This window comes from Hoplias malabaricus, chromosome 3 (assembly GCF_029633855.1).
Source record: "Hoplias malabaricus isolate fHopMal1 chromosome 3, fHopMal1.hap1, whole genome shotgun sequence".
Lineage (NCBI taxonomy): Eukaryota > Metazoa > Chordata > Actinopteri > Characiformes > Erythrinidae > Hoplias > Hoplias malabaricus.
Window position 1 is genome coordinate 36141352 of NC_089802.1, and position 23146 is coordinate 36164497.

The window sequence follows — 23146 nt, forward strand, 5'->3', positions numbered from 1 at the left end:
GTACATTCTGACTGTCTGAAAAAGACATTAGCACCAAAGCAAATGTGTGACATTAAATGAGAAGCATTTTAAGCCTTGCTTTTCCCACAGTGCCTCCAATATAATAGGATATCTTTTCCTGAGAGTGAGTGCATTCCATTCCTGTTCTTCAGTCTTTGGATGCTTCACATGTTTGTGTCCACTGTGGAAAAGAACATCTCTAATATACACCAAGCAATAAACATAAAGACAGATTATGTACCAACCAGGTGTAACTGGCCAAAGAAATAAACAGGCAGTAATCACCATGGAATCCTCCAGTGATTTTCAGTTGTACCTTTGTGAAACATATTTGTAACAGATGCTAGTGAGCAGTAGACAAAACATCTCACCTTATGTTTTTGTTCCAGCTAAACAGGATTCTTCTAGCATTTTCCGCTGGACAACAAACCTTCCATTAAACGTGTATAAAATTATTCAAGAACAATCTTATATTACAGATATGAAAGACAGACATTACCCTAACGTGAAAGTTACATAAGTCAAATCTAATAAAATCGGTCTCACTTTCTAGACAGCAGTGACCTTTTGCTGGTTAAGATTATATTCTATCATACATAATATATCCTTTACACAGACAATATAGGCCATATTTATAAGAATAGGAGCATCTGGTAAATGCTGTAAAACTCTACAACAGCACTGGAGATCCACACAATACAAAAACCGCACCAGCTCAGAAAAATAAATAATACAAAAAAGGTGACTTACTGCTGAGCTGGTCTTCCACTGTGTATGAGTGTGTGTGTCTCATAGTGAGAGGCAGGTGCGCGGACCCAGCCAGATGCTTTAAGTGTCACTTAAACTCCAGCTCAGCTGCTGACTGATCAGAGAATACAACCTCACACCATGCATTTCTCTCTCTCCCATACCCTCCCCACCCCCACCTCCAACTGTCCCTTACATATAATATCCATGGCTCATTCCATTTTAAGCCAATCTTAAGAAGAATGGAAAGGATGTAGGTGAAGCATATGTAACAATTTAAAAACATCCTATATTTTATTTTTAGAGTGCTTTTTATAACTGGTGTTTTTACAAAGCAGTCATACAGAATTTTGTGTCTACGTTTTTTTAGACAACAGAAAGAACGTGCTGCAAAACTAAAACAACTCAAGTTACAAATGAATTTCTGTGGTAATTCATCACTATATTTTCTGCTTAATCCATTTCAAAACAAGAGTGAGCAAAGGTACTGAACTGGCTTTTCCATTTTCTGATACCCTACATAGTATGCTAGAGTGTGCTTAGGGATAAAACATAGTGGGAATCACATATGTTTAAATTTTAGCTTATATTTATGTTTACTACACTAAGCATATCATTTCTGTCTTTTATACTGCCTCAAAGTTTGAAGCATCCAAAAAAGTTTTGTTTAGTGTGTCCATGTTTTTGTCTGACCAAAACATGCAATTGAAACTCATTTTGTGCCTTAACGACACTCACATTATTCAGCTGTTCAATACAAATGCATTCTGAGATCCAGTGGAGATATACACAGCCTCGTAGTAGTACACACACTACTAAATGCGCCAAATGAAAACAAATATACCACAGTTAGCTCTGGCCCTTCACGATAATGACACTCAGACCAAAGATTCAAGTATTACTCCACCACATACACATGTAACCTAGCAAAGACACCTGCACTTACAAGACAGCAGGGCAGGAGAGTGTCTGATTGCCCAATTCAACCAGTGTGTAACCAATTCAGTTCCAGGTAGGTGCATTTTCACCAACAATAATGGGCTTTGAATAAGGCCATCCCAAATAAAATTTTACCTCAGCAGTGATAGTCTGTGAATATTCTGAGCTTCACCCCAAGGTAGGTGGGTTGAGGGTTCTGCTGAGGAACTCATTCAGTATCAACATCAAACACACATCTGCTTTAAAATCTCCAGGCTGCTGTCCTTGCAGAACATTGTGGCTCACAGCATGGCTTTTCTCGCTAACCTCTCTTAAGGGCACAGTGTATGCACGGGTTAAGCAGTGCTTCTTGGAGGTAGTCCAACTGGAGGTGCAAAGCTGATAAAATTAACTATGCCATCACTACACTCTGTGGTAAGTAAGTAATCAATCTTTTCAAAGATAAAGTGCTTCATATAAAATATGTCAATAAGACAAAAATAGCAACCAAAAAAAGCATTAAAACAGACAGACACAAAACACACGACTCATGATCACAGTTCAAGAAAGCTTGAAAATAAAAATGGGTCGTAATGGGCATTTCTTATAGAAAGATATTCAGCGAGTCTAGTTTCCAGAGGAAGTACATAAGTTATTAAAGAGAAGAAATGTATTGTTTGACTGTTTTAGTTTCATTCATTCAGATACTTTTATGATTGAGAGCCTGAATAAGGGTGGAGTGGAGGGTTTTCTGGAGTAAAGCAGAGAGCTGCATTTTTTGTAATGTTAGCCACTATTGCTGGAAAGGCTTTTGTTGCCATGTTTGGTTTTGTTTTCAGTAAATTAAAATGCAATGGATAAATTACTTTCAACTTCCTGTTCAGCGATAAACCATTCCTCACTACTTTCCATGAAGTTCCATTTAAACTGATCGCTTCACTCCCTACAGTTTGAAATCTTATTTAAGATGTCCACATCCTCTGTGTAGTCCACTCCACCGGGAATTACTGTGGTCAATGGAATACATGACATGACCCCTTCCTGATAATATACACTTATCTTTGGCTCTGGCACTGTCCTGTTTAAAACAGACAGCAGCTCTGGATTGAGGCAACCTTGGACCCCATTAAAATGAGAGGAAATGTGGGCTGATTCACTGGATAGCACCAAAATCCTGAACAAAACCAGCTCAAGGACCAGAGAAAATTTGGTCCAAAAATTACTAGGAAAAATGTTTGAAGGAATGGAACCATCTTATTTAGCAGAATGTTGACAAACAGAGGTGGTAGGCCAAATTATTGATTTTTGGCATTTTTTATATAATCGGCATCGGCCGATATATTAGCGCAAGAGGCCGATATTATAGCCGATATAACCGATAGCTGCATGCTGTCTCATCAGAGAAAACGGTATGATTTATTTAATCCTTCTTCAGCTCTCACTATTTGTTACTGGCTGCTCTTTGTAACATACACTCAATAATCTGCATCATAAACGACTGAGTTGATAGTTGTAACCTAGAAACCCAGCGTTATTTAGCCTCTTACTTCGCTCACTGGTCGGCGGTGCCTATAAAAAAAAACACTCATTATTTCCATCAGTATATCTCAAATACTACATGTCCAAAGTTAACAGTCAATGTACCAAATTAAAGCTTAAAGTGACTGATTTTCATTGATTTAATCATTTTATTTATAATCTCACTTGATAAATAAGTATTTTTGCTGTTATTGGAAATTGTTATGAAAAAATATTAGTGACAGTACAGATTTTCTGATTTTTCCTATTTGAGTCAGTGTGTACATATCTTACACCAATTGAACAGTCAGACTCTCAGGATCACGAGGATATACACTAAAATGTAGGACTGAGGAATTAAAGCCAAAAAAATAAGATATTCCAAACTTCAGGTTTCTTCCACATCAATGACAAAACCGCTGCTTCTCGAAGCCTGAAGAGCCCACAAGAGGCTCACACACAAAGTTAGCAAAGCAGCGCTTACCTTAGACAGTCCCCTTCAAAACGAGACTAAATCTGAGTCAAACTTCTCCATCAAACCGGTCGTGAGTAATCCTATTGTTTGTGTCAAGAGTACTAGCCGAAAAAAAAATCTCGAAAAAATAGTACACATTTTCAAAAAATAATTAAAATATGATCCCCGTGGAGCACTGCTGTGTTCTACCTACTGGCTCTCAGCTTTCCAACGACATGTCAATCAAGTCTGTAGACCAATCAGGAGCAGAGTTATGGCAATGTGCACCCAAGGAGGTGGGACAAACATGCAGCAGAGCGCATATGTTTTCAGCGTCTAACAGACCCAGACCCAGACACCACGAGAGAAACTCAAACGGTTCTGTTTGACAGCCACAAGCTCCACAAACAATAATCAAGTCAATAAACATGTTTCAAAGCTTAGATGTATTTTACTAGTTACATTTCCCACACTGAGGACATTTAAATGCAGCAGGGGTGTGGGGGAGGTTGCCTTGCTCTACAGCCAATCAGAGTGCAGCTCTCGCCTTTTAACCTGTCAGACATTTAAAGGAACACTGTACATCAGAAATAAACTCAGTACATCAGAATATAACACACCATAACTAAGGGTTTTTACAGTTTGGTGAGGGGTAAATGGCCACTTGGTGAGGGACAGGAGACTAGTTTCTCATAGAAAGTAAAGAAAAACACTAAGATGTTGACATTAGGTCTAGACAAGATATATACACTGTATATTTGCAGTAAAAGTAATCATTTTCCTTATGGAGAGCTTGGGGTCTAAAGAGACACTTGGAGAGGCCATCTGTCCACTGTCTGCTCCAGCTTCAATAACTTCAGATCAGTAGGAGGTATCAACTCCAAATTTTACCTGATGAAAGTAGACCCCTGGAGACACAAGTTTATAGAGAAAAAAGTAATGGGACTCATGAACTCTTCAGTTTATAGTCACTACTATTTTTTTTTCTAACTTTTTTTTCCTACATTTTTTTGTGGTTATCATAAACTTTGGACCACTTCATATATATTTCAGGATCTCTAAATGGTTTCTTTTTCAAATTTGAAGGGTTTTCTGTAAAAATAAATCATGATAATGCCTCTAGTTTATTCACTGCCTGAGGAATGGGAATATCGGCTTTACATATTGGCCATCGGCCACTACTGCTGTCTAAAAATCGGCATCGGCCATTAAAAAACCCATATCGGTCGATCACTAGGCCAAATGATAAAAAAAAATTACTACTTAATTAAGGAACTGCAAATCTAAAGCTTTCATGTGTAAATTACATGATGTTTCACAGTTTTCATAATTATGCTTCTATGGAATTCGTTTGTGTGGGAAAAAATAATAAAAAAAAAAAACACAATGTGCTACACATACAATGTATATTATTAAGTCTGTAAGGAAATAGGGGGAACTGCATTCCATTTTTTTTCCAGGGAGGGAATGTGATTGCCCAGTTTTTAGAGAAATCCATGTAAAAAAGCCCAGTTTCAGTTGCTTACTCTGTATAGGCAACATCTAGAGACAGACATGAGCAATCTGGACATTATTACAAATAGGGCAAAGCAGAAATGAGAAAAACAAGCCGAGATCAAGCCTGAGAAATACTCTGGAGCCCAATTCCAGAGGCAAACATAGAGAGAATTCTGTACATTTGAAGAAAAAATAAAAGAAAACAACATGGCCATTCTTTCCATCATCGGAGTCCTAAAGCACTGTTAAACAAAGCGCCACGCCTCTTTTACCTACTGATACAAGCACCAAAAGCTGCTGTGAGTACCTGCCCCATGCACTGTGCTTTATTCATCTATAGCTTATTAAAGCACATAACTGATCTCATTATTTGTGATTAAATCATTCAGTTTAGGCCTAGTTATGTGTTTTGCGCTATAATTTTTATTAAATTTGTTTTTATAATTTTGTGTAATCATGCAAAAAAAGCAACAAAAACATGCAAAAACATTCCAGCACGACCCTTTTGCCCCCGAACAGAGGAAGAACCAGGGCACACATTTCTTTGGTAAGACTCATAGGTGGTACTTGGAGGTTTTGGTTTAATGGGTAGTACTTGGTTTAAAATATTTGAGAACCACTACTGCTGATAAAGAACTAGTCCAATGAACACTTTACACAATTAACCTGGGTCTGAAAGTAAACACTATGCTCAACATTGAACAGGGAAAAACCAAATAAAGTTTGTAAAGAAATCAGTTAAATTTGGATGAGGACAAGTCATAGTTTTGGGGATGTTTTCTTCAGCAGTAGAAACCCTGGATGAACAGAGGGGTTCACCTTCTGTTCAAAGCAAGAGATGATGCCTTCAGATCTGGAGACTAGTAGGCTTACAGCTCAGCCAGAACTTTAGAATTTTGTGAAATCTAAACACTTACAAACAGCAGATTAAGGTGCAACTGCTGCAACCCCACCATATGTAGCAAGGCATACAGTCAGTCACTGACTTTAAACTTCAACAACTTCAACTTCAAACCACCCAACACTGTGCCTCACTCCCTGACAACCTCAACCACTTTTATTCTAGCTTCGACAAAGGTCTATAAGCCAGCCCTCTTCAAGACAGATTTACCATCTTGATGAGCAGCCACTTAGATTCTCCAACACAGATGTCTGTCACATTCTGAGCAAGGTGAATACAGGAATTGCACCTGGCCCTGATGGAGTACCTGGCTGTGTGCTTAGAGGCTTCTTCAAGCCCACCACCATTGTGTCAGTGTCAAAACATTTAATCCTCCTTAAAAGCTTCAAAAGTTTTCGCATTTGAAATCCTATATGAATGCCATTCTGGACCCACATCAATTTGCCTGTCGCCAACAGATGATGCTATTTCCACAGCACTTCACACTGTTCTGACTCACTTGGACTGTCAAAACACATATGTTAGAATGCTGATCATTGACTTTAGATGAGCATTTAACACAGTGATCCCCTCCAAGTTGCTCTCCAAGCTTAACCAGCTCAGAATCAGCACATCTTTCTGCAAATGGTCTTCCTCACTAACAGACCTCAGTCTGTTGAATTAGACAAATTCTTCTTTTCTACCATCACAATGATCACCGGCATGCCACAAGGCTGTGTGCTAAGCCCACTTCTGTATTCTCTGTTCACCCATGACTGGTTCTAACTCAATCAAGTTACTGATGACACCACGCTGATAGGTCGGATCAGGGGTGACAATGAGGAATGAGGTGCATAACCCAGTTGCATGGTGCAAAGACAACAACCTTGTACTTAACGCTCAGACAACCAAGGAGACCATTGTGGACTATGGACTGACAGGAGTCAGGCATACACCCTATCTACATCAAAAATGCAGTAGTGGAGCATGTGTCCAAGGCATTCATGTCTCAAACAATTTCACCTGGTCCCTAAACCTCCGTCACAGTGAAAAAGGGAATCTTTACTTCCTATGAGCCTAACTTAAGTTCATCTGTTTTGCAGGATACTGATGTACTTTTACTCATGATCTCAGTAGGTGGAGAAAACTGTCTCTGTTACCCACCATTGAGAACATTTACCAAAAGCGCTGCCTGGACAAAGCTCCCACATTACTAGGCTCAGAAACAGCTTTTTCCTTGAGGCTGTGAACCTGCTGAAATCCACCCTACTGCTTTAACGGTATTGTTGCACTATGCACTAAAACATTTACGTTCATTATTAATTCACAGTTTATATTTGCACAGTCTAATATTGCATTGTTCTCACCCAGTTACTTACTGTATAAAGTGTAAATAAATCTACTGTTTAAAGTTATTTTTCACTCTTATTTTTTTACTACATATGTTGCTTTTACAGTACATACAATCTATGTTTGCACTCTCTCCAAGCGCTCTGTATATATGAATGACTAGTATATATTTTCATGGGTTAAAATCAATGAAACACGGATGAGGGGAGGTGCCTACCCAATGACCCCATGAAGAGATAGCGGTGTTGTCTGTGTTTTGGCTAATGGTGGACTGGGAGTTGTAAGGTGTAGCTGGTTGCTGATAAGATCATAAATGTCCCCAGGAACCTTAGTGGGGGACACTATATCATTTCTTTATTGTTAGTTGTTATAAAGGGCCACAGCAACCACAGCAGTTAGGGGTAGGATTTAACTGTTTAATGGGAAATGTTGTAGTTGCAGGTAAAAGGAGTGAGGGGTGGCCCCTATGTGAAGCGATAACAAATTGGCATAGAATAGTTTACATCCTATCCTGTGTATAATTACAACTGTACACTACTGCTCCACTATTCTTAACTGTACATATTGTAACCACAGCATTACCTGCCACAAGTACTTTCCTGCACTTTATATGTGCAATACTATATTGCACTGGATACATGCTAACTGCATTTCATAGGCTCTGTACCTTTACTCTGCACAATGACTAATCTAATCTTGTCACACTGCCAAATGTGTAAAGCATTTCCCTGAAGTTGAGAACACTGATACAGAGAAGGCCAGCCCACAGTCCTGATATGAATCCCACCGAGAATCTCTGGAAGATGACTATTAAAAAAAGACGTTATGACTAAAAATTCCACTACCAATGCTGGAAAAAATGTCATAAAAAAATAAAAACAAAGCAGTGTGAAAATTTGATGATGTGCTAAATTAATTAAAAACAAGGGCACACACACTTCCTACTAAAATCTGGAAGCTGTATTTATTAAAATTCCTTTGTAAGATTTTTTTCTACTTTGATTATTACTGATCTTTATCACAGCTCTGTTTAAATAAAAAAAAATCTTATAGTTATATGGAAGACTTTTAAATTGTGAAATACCCTTCCATTTATTTTAGCAACAGTTTAAATTGGGATGTTCCGTGACTTCTAAATTTAGGAAAAATTAAGAGAGGAAAAAAAATTATATATATATATATATATTCCTAAATAAATATAAAAAACAGATGCAGGTGATTTCAAAGGTAGATTGTTAAATCTCTTTACACAAACCAAAGCCATTTACAGAACATCAAAATACTAGTTGCAGGATTAAAAACATAGTTTAGTTTATTCTCCACAGCTCCACATTTAAGGAATATTGCTGTGACAAATGTGTGGAGTTTCAGAATACCAAGGGCAGGAACTCGCTCAGGTGGGTGTGATGTTAAACCTGACAGCAGGGCAAGGAAGAGGAGACAGAGCTGCCAACAAATGAATACAGCCTCATTAAAGCACAACATAAAAGAGGAGCACATTTCCTCCAACCTTCTTTCTTTTCAGCACAAATCAAAGGGCCAAGATGTTTGAAGTGTGTGAAAGGCGGGGAATGGAGAGGGCCTTGGCACACACCTTATCTCCCTTTAGAAAGATTAGTAATAACTTGTATATTCTGATGTGAGAATAATATTAAGATCAGCAATTTGTATTATATATTTGGACCCCAGAATGACACCTGTAGGAGCAGACATTTAACATGATCAATTAGGTTTATTGCTCTGATTGGATCTGGCTAACCTGACTGTTCCTATTCATAATATAAATAATATTTACCTGACTGTAATATGAACAAATCAATCACTGAAATGGCATGAATGTGCACACTGATACATATATGCTGCTCTGTCCCAAATAGTTCCCTAAGCTATGTGTAGTGCACAATGCATGTCCTTATATAACAGCTTGTAGTCCAGGGAAGTCCACACTATCTTTCACACAGATCCATTTATTTTTACTAATCAGGTGAATGGATCCTTTTTCTAACATTCAGTATTATTTTCACCTGCTCAGTACTCTATGTAGGAATCACAGAGCCATTTGAGACACAGCCTATATGCACCTGCCTGGTAGTTGCTGATGACAACAGTACTAAGCATTTGCACACAGCTGCATAAAATCCTAGCTGTCCATTCATGTTGCATGCCCATCTGATAAAGGACTATATGTGGTCTCAAATCTCATCTGTGTCACATTAATGTTAATGGCACAAAAATTCAGATTTGGGTCACCTCAGATTGGTAAATGTGGATGTAGCCATAGATTTCTGTAAATTAACCAGACAGTTCTGTTGAAAGTTGGAACTGACACCATTAAAAAGATTTTAATATGAACACCTTGGGAAACTACAGAAAGACAAAAAACCTCAGGGCTTACCTTTCAGCATGGGTCTGCTGGTGGAGCCCAGTGGGATGCTGGGAAGGCTGCTGCGTGCCCCGAGTGCTGCGGTCGCCTCCAACAGTGCTCCACTCAGCTTGGACACGGCTGGTGAGGAGGACCGGTACTCAGCCCACAGCGAGCAGGAATTGGTACATGCTACTGTCCTCGCCAGCAGCTTCCTGGAGGAGTGCAGAGGATAAACCTCAAAGCTCAGAGCAGAGACATCCTGGAGCTGAACACAGGCAGAAAACAAAGAGTGTTGGCTTTAGTCAAGCTGTTAAAAACTGTACATTTGTGTAAACCATACACAACAATAATCATTGTATACCACATGAATGTCATACAGATTGAAATTCTAATTAGAAGTAAAAATCAAAAGAAGACATCACAGATAGCAGACAAATAACAATATAATGAAGGGGCACATAAGCAAAAAAAGGCAGAGCAAAGAGACAAAGCATACTCAGGAGGGAACATCCACTATTCCAATATTACAGAGAACGGTGCTTCCTGTTCAAGGTTTACCCAAGAGTGGCTTGAATTAGAAAGCTTATTGCCACAGCAACCAATGTGAAGTACTATCAACAGTGTCCTTAGAAAGTCAACAACTAGGTGATCATTTCTCTCTTTCACAACAACCCTGGAGAAACAGCTTTTTATTACAAAGAATAAAAAAAAATATCTCACAACTGTTTTCAAAATTGTGAGGAGAAATTGCTTTAGTTTACTTGAAGAAAGAAAGAAAGAAAAAGAAAAATTGTAAGATGCATATGCTACTGGAATTAACAGCATTACAGTATTCATTCCCATCGGCCAGTCACAGAACTTGCAATAGTCCTCAGAGGGCTGTAAAACATTACAAAAAAATTCAAATAAAAAAGAAATAAAATAAAAAAATAAACACCATCCAGTGGGACACTGATTTAAAACACTTGGTTGCACTTTATCCTGTCAGAAATATCTTAATACAGTGTTAAATACGTGTTAAATTCCCTAATTCTCTCATGCTTCATGGTGTTTTGATGTCTCTCTTTAAGAGGTTGCTCTATGCCCCCCTATTGTACTGGCATTATAATTGTATTTTTTATATTCGCCTGGACAGAGATAGTTTCAAAAGCAGAGGGAGGAAAATATACATTTTTCAAAATATACAGATCCATTGGGACAGGGCCTAAAGCTGCAGTAATGTTAGATATTTGCAGTTAACATTATACAAAAAAAATGCCGGACCAAACAACAGGCATTTCTTGCCACAAACCGTCCGTTTGGTGATGTTAGCTAGGAAACTGGCTTAAACACAAAAAAACCGAACAACAGCCAAAGCTGCCTCAGGTTTATGTTCTACTTTATAATCAGCAGGGTCTCCCCATGGATATAGGTTGTATTTTTGGTGGGTTAGTGTATTTAATCTGACCTCAGAGATGATGATTGAAAATAATGTTGAAATAAAATTCTGGGAACCCTAATATTTCTGGTAGTTGTGGTCCTTGGCTAGATATCTGTGTATTCTATGTTGGTTATTTTGAACTTATTTGAACACATTTTTTAGAGATTTCTTATATTTGCTACAATCTGGTTAAGTTTTGCTGTATTCTCCATCCTGTCTGCTGTGGTCTTATATATAATCAATTCTGAATTTTTGCAGCCTTCTCCCAGGGTTAAAGCACTCCACTGATCTGTATGTTAATGTTGTAATCCAGATTTGTGTTCATTCTCTACTTATTTTGGAATAAATTCATGTCTGATGAGATGTGTCTCTCTAAGAGTATCTCTGAAGAGTATGCATCACCAGAATGTGAAACTCGTGTTTTTTTTTTTTCTCTAAAATTCTGGTTAATGGGATGGGTTTCCTGTTTGGCTCCTTAAGCTTCATTTACTGATGTCAGATTTTCAAGTGGGCCCCTGGGGGCCCAGATCCCTCTGACTGCACGTTCTCCACCCAACTCTATCCAAACTCTGAACAAACATTCACAGACACCTCAGATTTATCCTCTACAGAGATAGACATGTACTGAGAGCATGGATAAAAGGCCAAAGTCTCTCAGTCAGATGTGCACAAGCAAAGAAAACTCAGAGGAGAGGTAAACCAGAACAATAAACACAGTAAAATCAGGAGACAGAGATGAACATCATCACACCAGCAGAGAGGATACTGACAGGCAGAGTTAGGAACAGGGATAGGCAGATGAACGGGGTCAATAAAGTAACAGGGATGGGGATTAGGAAGGGAGGGTGGAGCATTGAGGACAAATCTTTCATATACACTGAACGATCACTGGATAAGGATCAAACCTCATATCTACCATCTTTGTCCAATTTATCAGCACTACTACTGAGCACTCTGTAGTTCTACAACAAGATTGTAATCCTCTTGTTTGTCTGCATACTTTCTTATCCCCATTTTACCTTGCTCTTCAGTGGTCAAGACCCCAAAAGGACAACCACAGATCTAGTATGATTTGTTACAGTGACACTAATGTGTTGTGCTGGTATGAGTGGATCAGAGAGATGAGTGCTGCTAGAGTTTTTGAACACTGAGTATGGACTAAAGTCTGTAATTGTAGAACTACAAAATGCTCCTGTATGGTCAGTGGAGCTGCCAAAATGAACAATGAATACAAGGTAGGTGAGGTTCATGATCCTGTGATCGTTCAGTGTACTTGGCTAGTCAAATGTGTCCATGGGTATGTGATGGGATTTGATTATATTAATTCCAAATACCAGGCTTTCTAGCTAAAAATATAACCTAAGATTTCAATATTATATATATATATATATATATATATATATACTTTATATAGTTTATAGTTTATACTATATATATAACAGTTAACTAACGCTGAATGTTTTCTGTCTCAGGTGTAATTAATCAGTGGCTAAAGGCTTATTTTGCATAACAATTACTCACAATTTGCACATTAATAGAAGCATGTTCTTGGACGCTTTGTATTTAAAAGGCTTGCCTAGAGAGATCAGAGTATTACTGCAGTGTCTAAATGCATACAAGACATTCACCGCTTTCTTCCAACCAGTTCTTTTACAGTAGCTTATACTGGATCCAAGCTGAGTCACAGAATTTATCCTTGGCTGATGACCTCATATGGCGTTCAATAACTTCTCTTCCCCAAAGTCATTGTTAGACATTTTCATGCAAACTACAAAGGATAAATTAAACCACAAAATCCACAGCCTACTAACAGAACTTTCAACTTTTTGAAGTTAGCATCTAGAGGCTTCCAAGAGTCTACTGCAAGAAGAAAGTGTTTGTAATTTACTATTTAAGATAAGTAAGTACATTTTAATTGTATATCTTTTTATATATTTATATGAGTTCCATATCCACTCTAAAACAGAGTATCAGTAGCCACTAAGGTGAACCAGAGAGTCGGATGCAGCAACATATAAAGATATAACTGTTGTCTTTATTATTGGTACTGCACATACACTGAAAATAATTAGATGTGAAATTGATTTGACCTTCTATAGAACTCTAAATCCTCACTAATAAAATCTTCATGTGGCCTACATATTCTTTTTTTTTTTTTTTTCTGTAAATTTAAAACTGCAAACAGTCGCTGGAGTTTCAAAGGATATCAGGAAACCAAGTTCAAACAACAGTCTTTAATCTGATCATAAAAATTAATCTGTAATCTTTAAAACTTAACTCGGGGGCAGACCACCAAAAACCTTTGTGTTTTATTTACACAAAATAATTGCAAAATGTCTCTTTTGATGTTTTCTCAAGAAAGGAGAGCAGCGTTCACTTCTTTTCTGTTTAAACTTAAGAAAAAATAAACAAACATCTGCCACAAACTTCAACAAATAATCACAGAGGAACATCACAAGAACCTCATATTAAACTTCACATAACCTAAATATAAATATTACAATACACGGTTAAAAATCTCACTATAATGATATGATGAGCAAATCTAACAGCTCAGAACAAAAAGAAAATGACCAAATGTTCAAAAAATGACCTACTATTGTCACTGTGAACAGAGGCCAGCAGCAAACATCATGTAAGGTCCACAATTCAGAGCTGTTCTCACAATTCAGCTGATCACTAGGGAACTTTAAATCCACTCACACTAAACAATAACAGCTGAGATTTCTTTCAGTATTTCTTTCTGTCTTCTTCATTAAGTGTTTAAAAGTTTAAAACCTGAAAGAGAAGAAATATGCCCAGCCAATAATATAACCAGCCAAGAACAGACAACATTGTGGATATTTAAAAGAAAGAAATAAAGAAAGAAAGAACATCACAAACCTTTTGTTAATGAATATTTAGGCTATTGTTTTACACAGAATTAGACACATCATGTGTGTAATAACAGATTATTGCAACCAAATTTTATATTAAACACACACACACACAAATTGCAAAATCAACACCTAAAAAGCAAAATAAAGCAAGACAAAGAAGAAAAAAATAAAAACCCTGGTCCGACTCCGGTCAGGTCTCCTTTCCAGAAAACACTGGTCCCTTCTAAAATGAGTCATTTGCAGCTTTAATTGTGTAAGAGTCACATGGGGAGAATAAGCTGAGAGCAGAAATGCTGCAGAAAAATTTCAGTCAAGGAACAGCTCAGCTCTGATTTAAAAACAAACAGCAGCCAGAGCTCAGTTCATAATCTTCTGCTGAATTTCACAGAGAGCCAGGTCACCAACGCTGAGCTGTTAGAATTTTCACTTCAGGTGTCTACTGCAGATAAATTATTCATCGTATTGTTATTTTTCTCATCAATATTGTAACTGATTTAAATTGTGATTATTGGTGACATTGATAATACAAACTCAGTTTGTTTAATGTAGAGCTGCAACTAATGATTACATTTTTGTTTAATCAATTAACTAAATGAAGTTCAATTACATGTAATGAACAATGCCATTTTTAAATAATAAATATGAAACATTAAACATACAATGAAATGTCACTTAGTTACGTATCTCGATGCAGTTTTCTGTTTTCAATAAAATACATTATGGTAAAATGCAGACATGAAATTGTATAGTGTGTATACCATTGTATAGCCAGTGTGTGTGTGTGTGTGTGTGTGGATTGAGTGTTGAATGGAATGGCGTTCTGAGTAGTGTTTATTGTAAAGCATCCTTGGGTATCTAGAAAGGTACTATATGAGTGTAACGATAAATTAAAAAAAATCAATGAATAAAAAAAATTTAGTACTAATAATTATATCATTAAAATTAAATAAATTACAGCTATCAGTATTATCACAGCAATGCTGTATATATGTGCTGAAGAGTTCAAAGAGTACTGATACACAAACATAAAAGGCAAATAATAAATATTAACCGGATAAATAAAATATTCCAACACTCACTTCAGGCCTGTCTGCAATTTAAAGTCGGCTAAGGGATTCCTCCATCAAGCGTTTTTCCTGCCCTCTGACAGTAACGTCTTTGCTTCTTATTTTGTGCCTATGTGGATGATTTTTTACACACTTTAGAACTGTTCCCTGTAACTTTTAGAAGCATGTACTTGAAATAGATCTGGTAATCTGGTATCTGGTAAACACGTGGCTGGGTCTTCTGCAGAAAGTATGTGAATAACTGCAGAACTATTTACCAGTCACCTTCAGTATACACTTTAGGTTAATATTTGTATTTTTCCATACAGATTTCTACAACAACTGATTAAAGTTTTTGAATGTTTTACATTGCAGTTATGCATTGACTGACCCAGAGATTATATACTTTCACTTACAGCTGTTCATATTTTAATAATGGCCTCAACCTTCACCCATAATTCACTCATTTTCTCATAGCCTAGTGACGCAGAGGTTTTATCTAGCGATGTACTCCGGTCAACCATAACATTATGACCACCTCCTAATTTCTACACTCACCGTCCATTCTCTCACCTCTGTTGACCATGCAGGAGGACTTTGTTGTTCTTCAATTACAAACTAAAGTCCATCTGTTGCACTGCATAATTTCTTTCCCAATTTCACCCTGCTCTTCAATTACATTTTATTTATGCTGAAATATTAATTAAAGATCATAACTAACTCTCATGCTCCTCATTCCTTTCACTCTCTCATGCACACACACACACACACCTCCTGTACGAGCCATAAGCTGAACTGTGTGAACTGTAAATTTTCTCAGTTAAAGTCTGTGTCCGATGTTAAAGCTCTCACTGAAACTTTTACACAGTAAATTACTCAGAGACGCAGAGGGAAAAAAATTATAGTTGATCTTAAACTGATACTTTCTTTTCAAATAGAAATGTCCATTACAAAAAGATTTTGCCTTAAGAACGAACAATGCAATTAATCGATAAACATCACTATTATTTTGATATTTGAATGATCATTCATTTTGATTTGTTGAATTTGAATGTCTTTATTGTCACTGTAGTTGTACAACAAAACTGGACAAGTGCAATTCTTTCTTTAAAGTGCAAAGATTAACACAGACACTGGATGTTTAAACACTTGTAAAAGCACATAACACATAAATCAGTCAAAAATAAATTTTAAATAAAACTGAAACAGACCTAAATAAACAATAAATTCTACACAGACGTCTGGATCTCTTTGCCTTATGCAAAGTGGTAAAAGTCATCATGTGAAATTTACTCAGTAATCCTTTTATTAGGTTTGATTTTTAATCAGAACTTTAAAATCCTTGTCATTTTCATGGAAATGCATTTGCAACAAAGAGATAATAAAAGGCTTGACTATTTCCAATAAGTTCTAGAGCATAAGGAAACATTTGTTGTAAGCAAAACCATCTAAAGGTGAAACTTAGGAGCAGCAAAATGATATCGAGCACAATTTTATGGCAAAAGACATCTAGAGGTTCTTCACAATTTAATGTGCGGGGAAACATTTGAATATACGTTAATTACAGAACCATTTAAGGAGGACAGAAGCATTGAAATGTAATCTACTGCACCATTTAACATTAAACAGGGAGGCAAGTTTTTACTTCTAGCTTGTTTTTTGTTAAAAATTAAATAAAATGACTAAACCATGTGATTACAAGAGCAGCAGCATTAGCTTGCCCATATTTAGTTTTCTTTTCACTGAGTTTTCAGGAGCTCCGGAGCAACAAAAACAAAACAAACATTACGTAGTGCTCCTCCGCTGTACGTGAGCAATCCAACCATAGTTTTAATAGTAATTACACATTGTACAGTATTTTTACAGTTAAACCGGATTTTCCACCAAGGGCTAAACTCAGAGTTAGTGTGAGAAATACGCGTAATGATATCACCAAGTAATCTATTATTAAATTAGTTGCCAACTAATTTGGTTGTCCATTTCAGTCGACAAAGTCAGTCAGAGCAGCCTGTGTTCAAAATATAAATTTTATATTTCAGTGAGTACACTGACAGGACAAACAACCAAATAAGAATATTATATTGTATACAGCTGTCCATAGAATATTAAGAAGAAAAAAAAAAAAATATATAAAAAAAATATATGAAAAGGTAGAAATTAAAAGACAACAATTAAACACTGGTATAACACATAAAACAAACAAATCTGTGTGATTTGTGTATTCATGTTTGTTGGCCTTTCCCTCAGTGTGATCTGACCTTACTACAATGGCAGTTGGCACCTGGTGATGCTGACAGCCCTTACAATGTCGCATACATGGTACCATTTTTAACCAAAGGCACAAACACCAGAAGTTCACTACAGACCCAAACACAGTGCAGAAACCAAAGCGCAAGACCTTTTTATTTCGAAATTCCACCAGCAGTGCTAATGCTAAGTAACCATGAAATGACAATACGTAATTTTTACATCTGTTCCATAACTCTGCGTCATTCTAATCTCAAACCAGAGCATGACATGTTAATTTACTCACAATAAACCTTGGTTATGCCCTCTCAGATATAAAACCTGAAACAAATATCTAATGAAATCACTGAACCCATGTGGAGTGTGTGCTATGCTCATTCCAAAAAGACCATGAGAGAATGAGAAAGATGAACAAGAGAATACAAAATGTTGAACTTGGACAAGGCAGTAATGAGAACACTCAAACCTAAAACCCATTAAGGGGAGAGTGTGAGGGGATTTTTTTATAATTATTATTATTATTTAAATAAAGGAGGCACCTTACAGAATATCTTTGTTTTATCCATTTTTTGTGATGACATTTCACAACAAACTCTACAGCAGGACCAATTTTATAAAGTAAATGCAAACACTAGTTAGTTGCATTAATAGAATGCTTTTGTGCGCTTCCAAACTTAGAAGTACATGATCAGTCAGCCAAAACTGGGTAAAAATGCAAAACATGACAAAACATTACATAACATTACATTCTCTGCCCAATGAATATCCACGAGAAAGAAGAGAATTCGGAACCAATCCAATCTACAAACCTGAGTCAAAACACCACAAATAACATTCTCAATGACAAAGCAACAGTACAGTATCTGTGAGTAATACTATTGAAGAAGCACTTTATGTCGGTAAAGAAAGTTTTAAGTAATTGAAGCAATTCTACACCTTCACTCAAATAAAGAGCTCTTCGTAATTGAAAATAAATAACATCTACTTACTGCAGCTGAGCTTTGACGTGGAGATGAAATATACTCAAGTAAACCACTGAGAACATGTTCAGTGTCTTTGCCTTATTCCCCTTGGAAATGGGGGGGGGGGGGGGGGAAAGAGAGAGAGAGAGAGCGAGAGAGAGAGAGAGAGAGCGAGAGAGGGGGGAGACAGACAGAGAAAGAGAGGGGGGGTGAGAGAGCAAGAGAGCGAGAGAGAGAGAAAAAGAAAGTAACGATAGGAGGGACTTCAGGAAGTTTTTAGAGGAGCTTTTGGGCAGTCTCCCCTTATTTGGCAATGAGGCAATCACAAGAGAGATATAATCTTACACGACTAATCTTCAGTCTAAATTCTGGCCTCAAAGCAGTCTTTTCACCTCAATATCCATCCAAAGTACAGAACAGCTTATAAAATGCTATAAGACCTCTTTATAACAACAAAGAAGTACGAAAAAGTACCCTGTGCTTTGAGCTTCAAGACACAGACAGAAAATAAGGCAACATTTATACATCACTTAAAGGTTTATGGCATTCAAATTACTCAATTGTGTTCAGAATCTGAATTAAATTCAATCAACATTACATTTCCCAGAGGAACAATCTGTAACTGGTTAGAAGTAATAAATGTAAATGTAAATTGTATATTAATCATATAACTCTACACACGTCACCAGGATATAAATTTTGTCATTCATCATGACAACAAAAAATCCTTATCAGAAAACTAATGAGTGAAAATACAATATTAAGAATGTGTCACACAACAACAGCTGAATGTTTGAAAGGAAGAAACATTCCATACAAAACCAACTTGAAATTTGGATGTTAAACAAAGAGTTTGCAATGCTCCTATTCCAAAAATCTATGAGAAGAAATGAGTGTTGAGAGAATGACAAAAAAAAACAATACTCCAGGATTAAATGGGGACACAGCAGCAATAATACTTCTCAAACATGAAACCTCTTACAAAGACATAATGACAGTGACAAAAGTGAGGCACATTGCAAGATATCTTCATCTCAGCCACAGCTTTGTGATGTCAGTTCATGTCCAAACTTCATTAGTCTCCTCTCTCTGCTGCTGTGATATCAACCTCCTGCTAAAGAAACTTGTCTGTTCTAACACTGGAACAACACAATCATTCTCACAATATGGCATGGCAGAAAAATCAGAGGAAAAACAAATGTTTATTTAGCTGTAATTTGGAGCATTTAATCATTCCATATATTATCTGCTCCAATAATCGGACTTTGACAAACACACTGAAACAAGGCAATTTGACGCCCGAAATCCTTCAAACTATTTAATATTTGGTGTAAATATCTTACCAAATATTTTAACCACATTTTTTAAATGTAATTTGGCTAAAGTCTTTCTTAGAGTGAACATGCTTCCAAAACTTCAAATATTTTCAATGTTCTCAGAGCACTACCTCTTTCTTCTCTGAAATGTAATGTTTTGTCACATTGCCCCCTAGTGGCAGTGGTTGTGGAGCACAAAAACCACTTCTTTTTCAACATAGATTCAACAGTAAGTCCTCAGATAATTTCCTCATGTTTTGAATCTTCCCAAAATCTCTAAACGTTTCCCAAACCCAAAAGTGGTCTGCTCTACATCAAAGACAGCCTTGGCATTGAGTCGTTTATGATGTCATTCAGCAACAGTATAAAAAGGAACAAGAAAAAAAATCCACATTCCCCCACACAATATTTATTATTCATTCATTCTCTGTAACTGCTTCATCTTGCTTAAAGTCAAAGTGGGTTCAGAGTCTACCCCAAGTTATAGGGCACAAGGCAGGAACAAACTGGATGGTGCAGCAGTTCATCACAGGGCACCACACACTCACACATTCACGCCTATGGACACTTTTGAACAGCCGATTTAACACCATGATTTGGACTCTGGGAGGAAATTGGAATCATCACAGAACACACCAAACTCACTTCACAGACAGTGACCTGAGGCCTGGAAACCTGGAACTGTATAACACCGACAAACCAGTTACAGAACCATGCCACCACACAGATGATATGCAACACTAATATCCAACTTTATTACCCTGAGACTTAGCTGTGTGAATCATGTATCAGGAGAACAGCTAAAACAGCATTCAGATTCATTGTGAAATTGCAGTGCAATTTGGCACTTAAAGACTCACTTGTAATATTGGATTCACTGACGCATATAAATACAAACCTCCAAATTAATTATAAAAGCAAAGGTAGGTGTCTAGATAAGAATTTCTACAGATAATATTTTGACTGGTTATACTGCAAATTTGGTTTTGTTGGTTTTTCATTTACATTAAAAAGCACGTTTTTATTTTGGCTGTTTTTTTCTTAACATAATTATGTTTGCATGGATTTTAAACCTTTTTGTTTGAAGGACAAGGTCATTGACTATCACTGAGCTTCTGTTACAGGACTGGAAAGGGTGGTGGAGTAAATTGCTAGAAGCTCAGTACACTGGATATCCTCAACATAAAGGTAAATGCCTGTGGTACAAGTTTTAACAATTCACAATCATAAATGTAAGCGACCTTTTGTGTGTGGTTTGCCTACATTCAAAAACACAGCATCTTGATTTTGTACCAAAAACATCACAAAACTCTATTTAAAAAAAAGAGCTTCTGTGTACCTTGCTTGTGCTGTGTGTGAGCTCTGGCTGAATTTTGGGTGACTCATTCTCAGTTACAGGAACAGGTACCAGTCAGGGCTGTTTAGACAGGAAGAAAATGGTGCTGGCGTGTTTGTTCCTTTTGTTATTTTGCCCTAAGCTTGTAACAGGTATTTCATTAAGATTCTGTATTCTGTGTTAATTTGTTCACGGACTTGGCGGCTGAGGTGAGGGAAAGTGGTTGGCAGACACGTTAGATCGGTGAAGATGGGTGTTAGAGTATTGGTAGCCAAGTCTGCCACACACCTGATTGTGAAGTTTGCCATCGGGGGCCTGAACTAAGGGCAGCTGTGAAGGTGTTATCAGAAACAGCTGAAAGGTCTGGTCAGTGGTTGTGGATAAGGAGAACACAGACTAGTTGGGGAAATGCATTGTAGAGGTGCTGTTGTGGTGGTTGGTGATGTAGCATGTAAAGATCACATGGAACTGGTGTCACTGAGCATGCATTAACGGTGCCAGTGGGGCTAGGTACAGCCTTAGTCACCAGGGAGGCCAGTGTGGATTTATGGTTCTTGATGGTAAAAGGTAAGGTAGGACAGTAAAGCTGGCTTGGAGGTGGGTGGGTCTGGAACGCCAGACTTCACTGTTGAGCCTTCTGGAGGTGTTGTGGGCTTAATTCAGTGAAACACTGATGAGGGGTGGTGCCTACCTGATGACCCCTGTGAAGATCTAGTGATGCAGTGGGTAGTTTGGGTACTCATGTGATGGGCTCAATGAGTAACCGTAGATGTTAAGGGTAGCTGGCTGCTGATGCTGATCGGATCGTAAATGCCACAGCAACCTTAGGGTGTAGCTGTAGGATTGGAACAATAGAAATTATGTGGCTGCCGGTAGGAAGAGAGTGGGGTGGGATATTTTACATCTCATCTTGTGTATGATTATAATTACTGTGGAAAGGGGTTTTCCCATTTAAGCCATTTTACATTGGGAACCTCTGTTCATGATGTCTATTAAATATTGTTTGGTCCAAGGATGCTACAATTTTAGTGTCCATAAAAAAAAATACAACTTACTCTTCTACTTCAGAGTTTTGAGGGTGTGAATGTTAAGGTTCCACTATTTTAAAAATCAAATGCCTTGTATTTGTACAAAAAAAAAAAAACATTTTGTATGAAGAGGCTTTTATGACAGCTTAACACAGTTCACATAGCTGTAAATACAGGACGGAGCTGCCAGAACCTCAAAAACTATTTTCCATAAATCACATGTTTTTCCTGGAATAAGAATTCAACAGCAATGCTTAGCCTTTATATTTCTTCCATGTCAAAAGTACAGTCCTTTTTTTATATATAAAAAAGTCAGATTACCAAATAAGAAAAACATATCCATTCATTGCTTATACACACAAAAAGTTAAAAAACTGTCCCTGCAATAGATAGCAGTTCAGAAAGTGCCAGGGACTAATTGCATATTACTCAGTTACCTCATGTATTAAATCAAGGCAAAGGTGTAGTTTTACATTTCAATACATTAAGGATTTTTTTGTCCATGGATTGACTTATACATATAAGTTCTTTTGATGAACAGAGATGAGTTTTTAGGGGTTTAACCAATGACCGGAGTGAGATTTTAAACACACTGTAATCAGTGAATATTTCAATATGGAGGGGTGAGTTTTGTTAAAGGTTCACGGTGACTATCAGGTTTTGTTAAAGACTTTTAGGTGATTCTCATTTCTGAAATTTCCTCAGTAGAGAAGGAATTTATGGTCAGCCATGGCTGAACTTTTCTTGCTATTCACATTCTTCAAAATTCCATTGGCTCCTGCATTACACCAAAAAGCCACTCACTCATTATTGTTTTAACAATAATACAGTTGTTAGAAGCCTGTGCCCTGCACATTTATCAAATCTTGTTAAACCACTGACAGATTCAGCACAAAGTTGATGCTGTAGCAGTCTAGTTTAGTATCGCCAATGAACATTTGGATGCTCCATGATTGTCTCAAACACACTGCAATATACTATATAAATTAAGCTAAATTTTCAAATCATGAAAACCTTAACCCCGCTCATCGTTAAATTCCTACAAATTGTAAACAATATGAATTAATCCCCGAACACTTTTGATGAAAGCTGAAATAACGGAACGGAAACTGGTTGTTTGAGTTGGTGATCCCTACACAAGGCCATTTCTAAGAATGTATCTTAAGCACCTGCTTTATTTTTG

At 37.1% G+C, this 23146-nt stretch overlaps 1 protein-coding gene across 2 annotated transcripts in view; it reads right to left on the minus strand.

Moving 5' to 3' along the window:
* The window catches only part of plce1 (phospholipase C, epsilon 1), a 105008-nt gene that overhangs the window by 65725 nt on the left and 16137 nt on the right, over positions 1 to 23146 (minus strand). For both annotated transcript variants that reach the window (XM_066664983.1, XM_066664982.1), the window contains one exon: positions 9760 to 9994. In XM_066664983.1, the coding sequence (XP_066521080.1) occupies positions 9760 to 9994 (235 nt within the window). The remainder of the gene's footprint in view (positions 1 to 9759; positions 9995 to 23146) is intronic.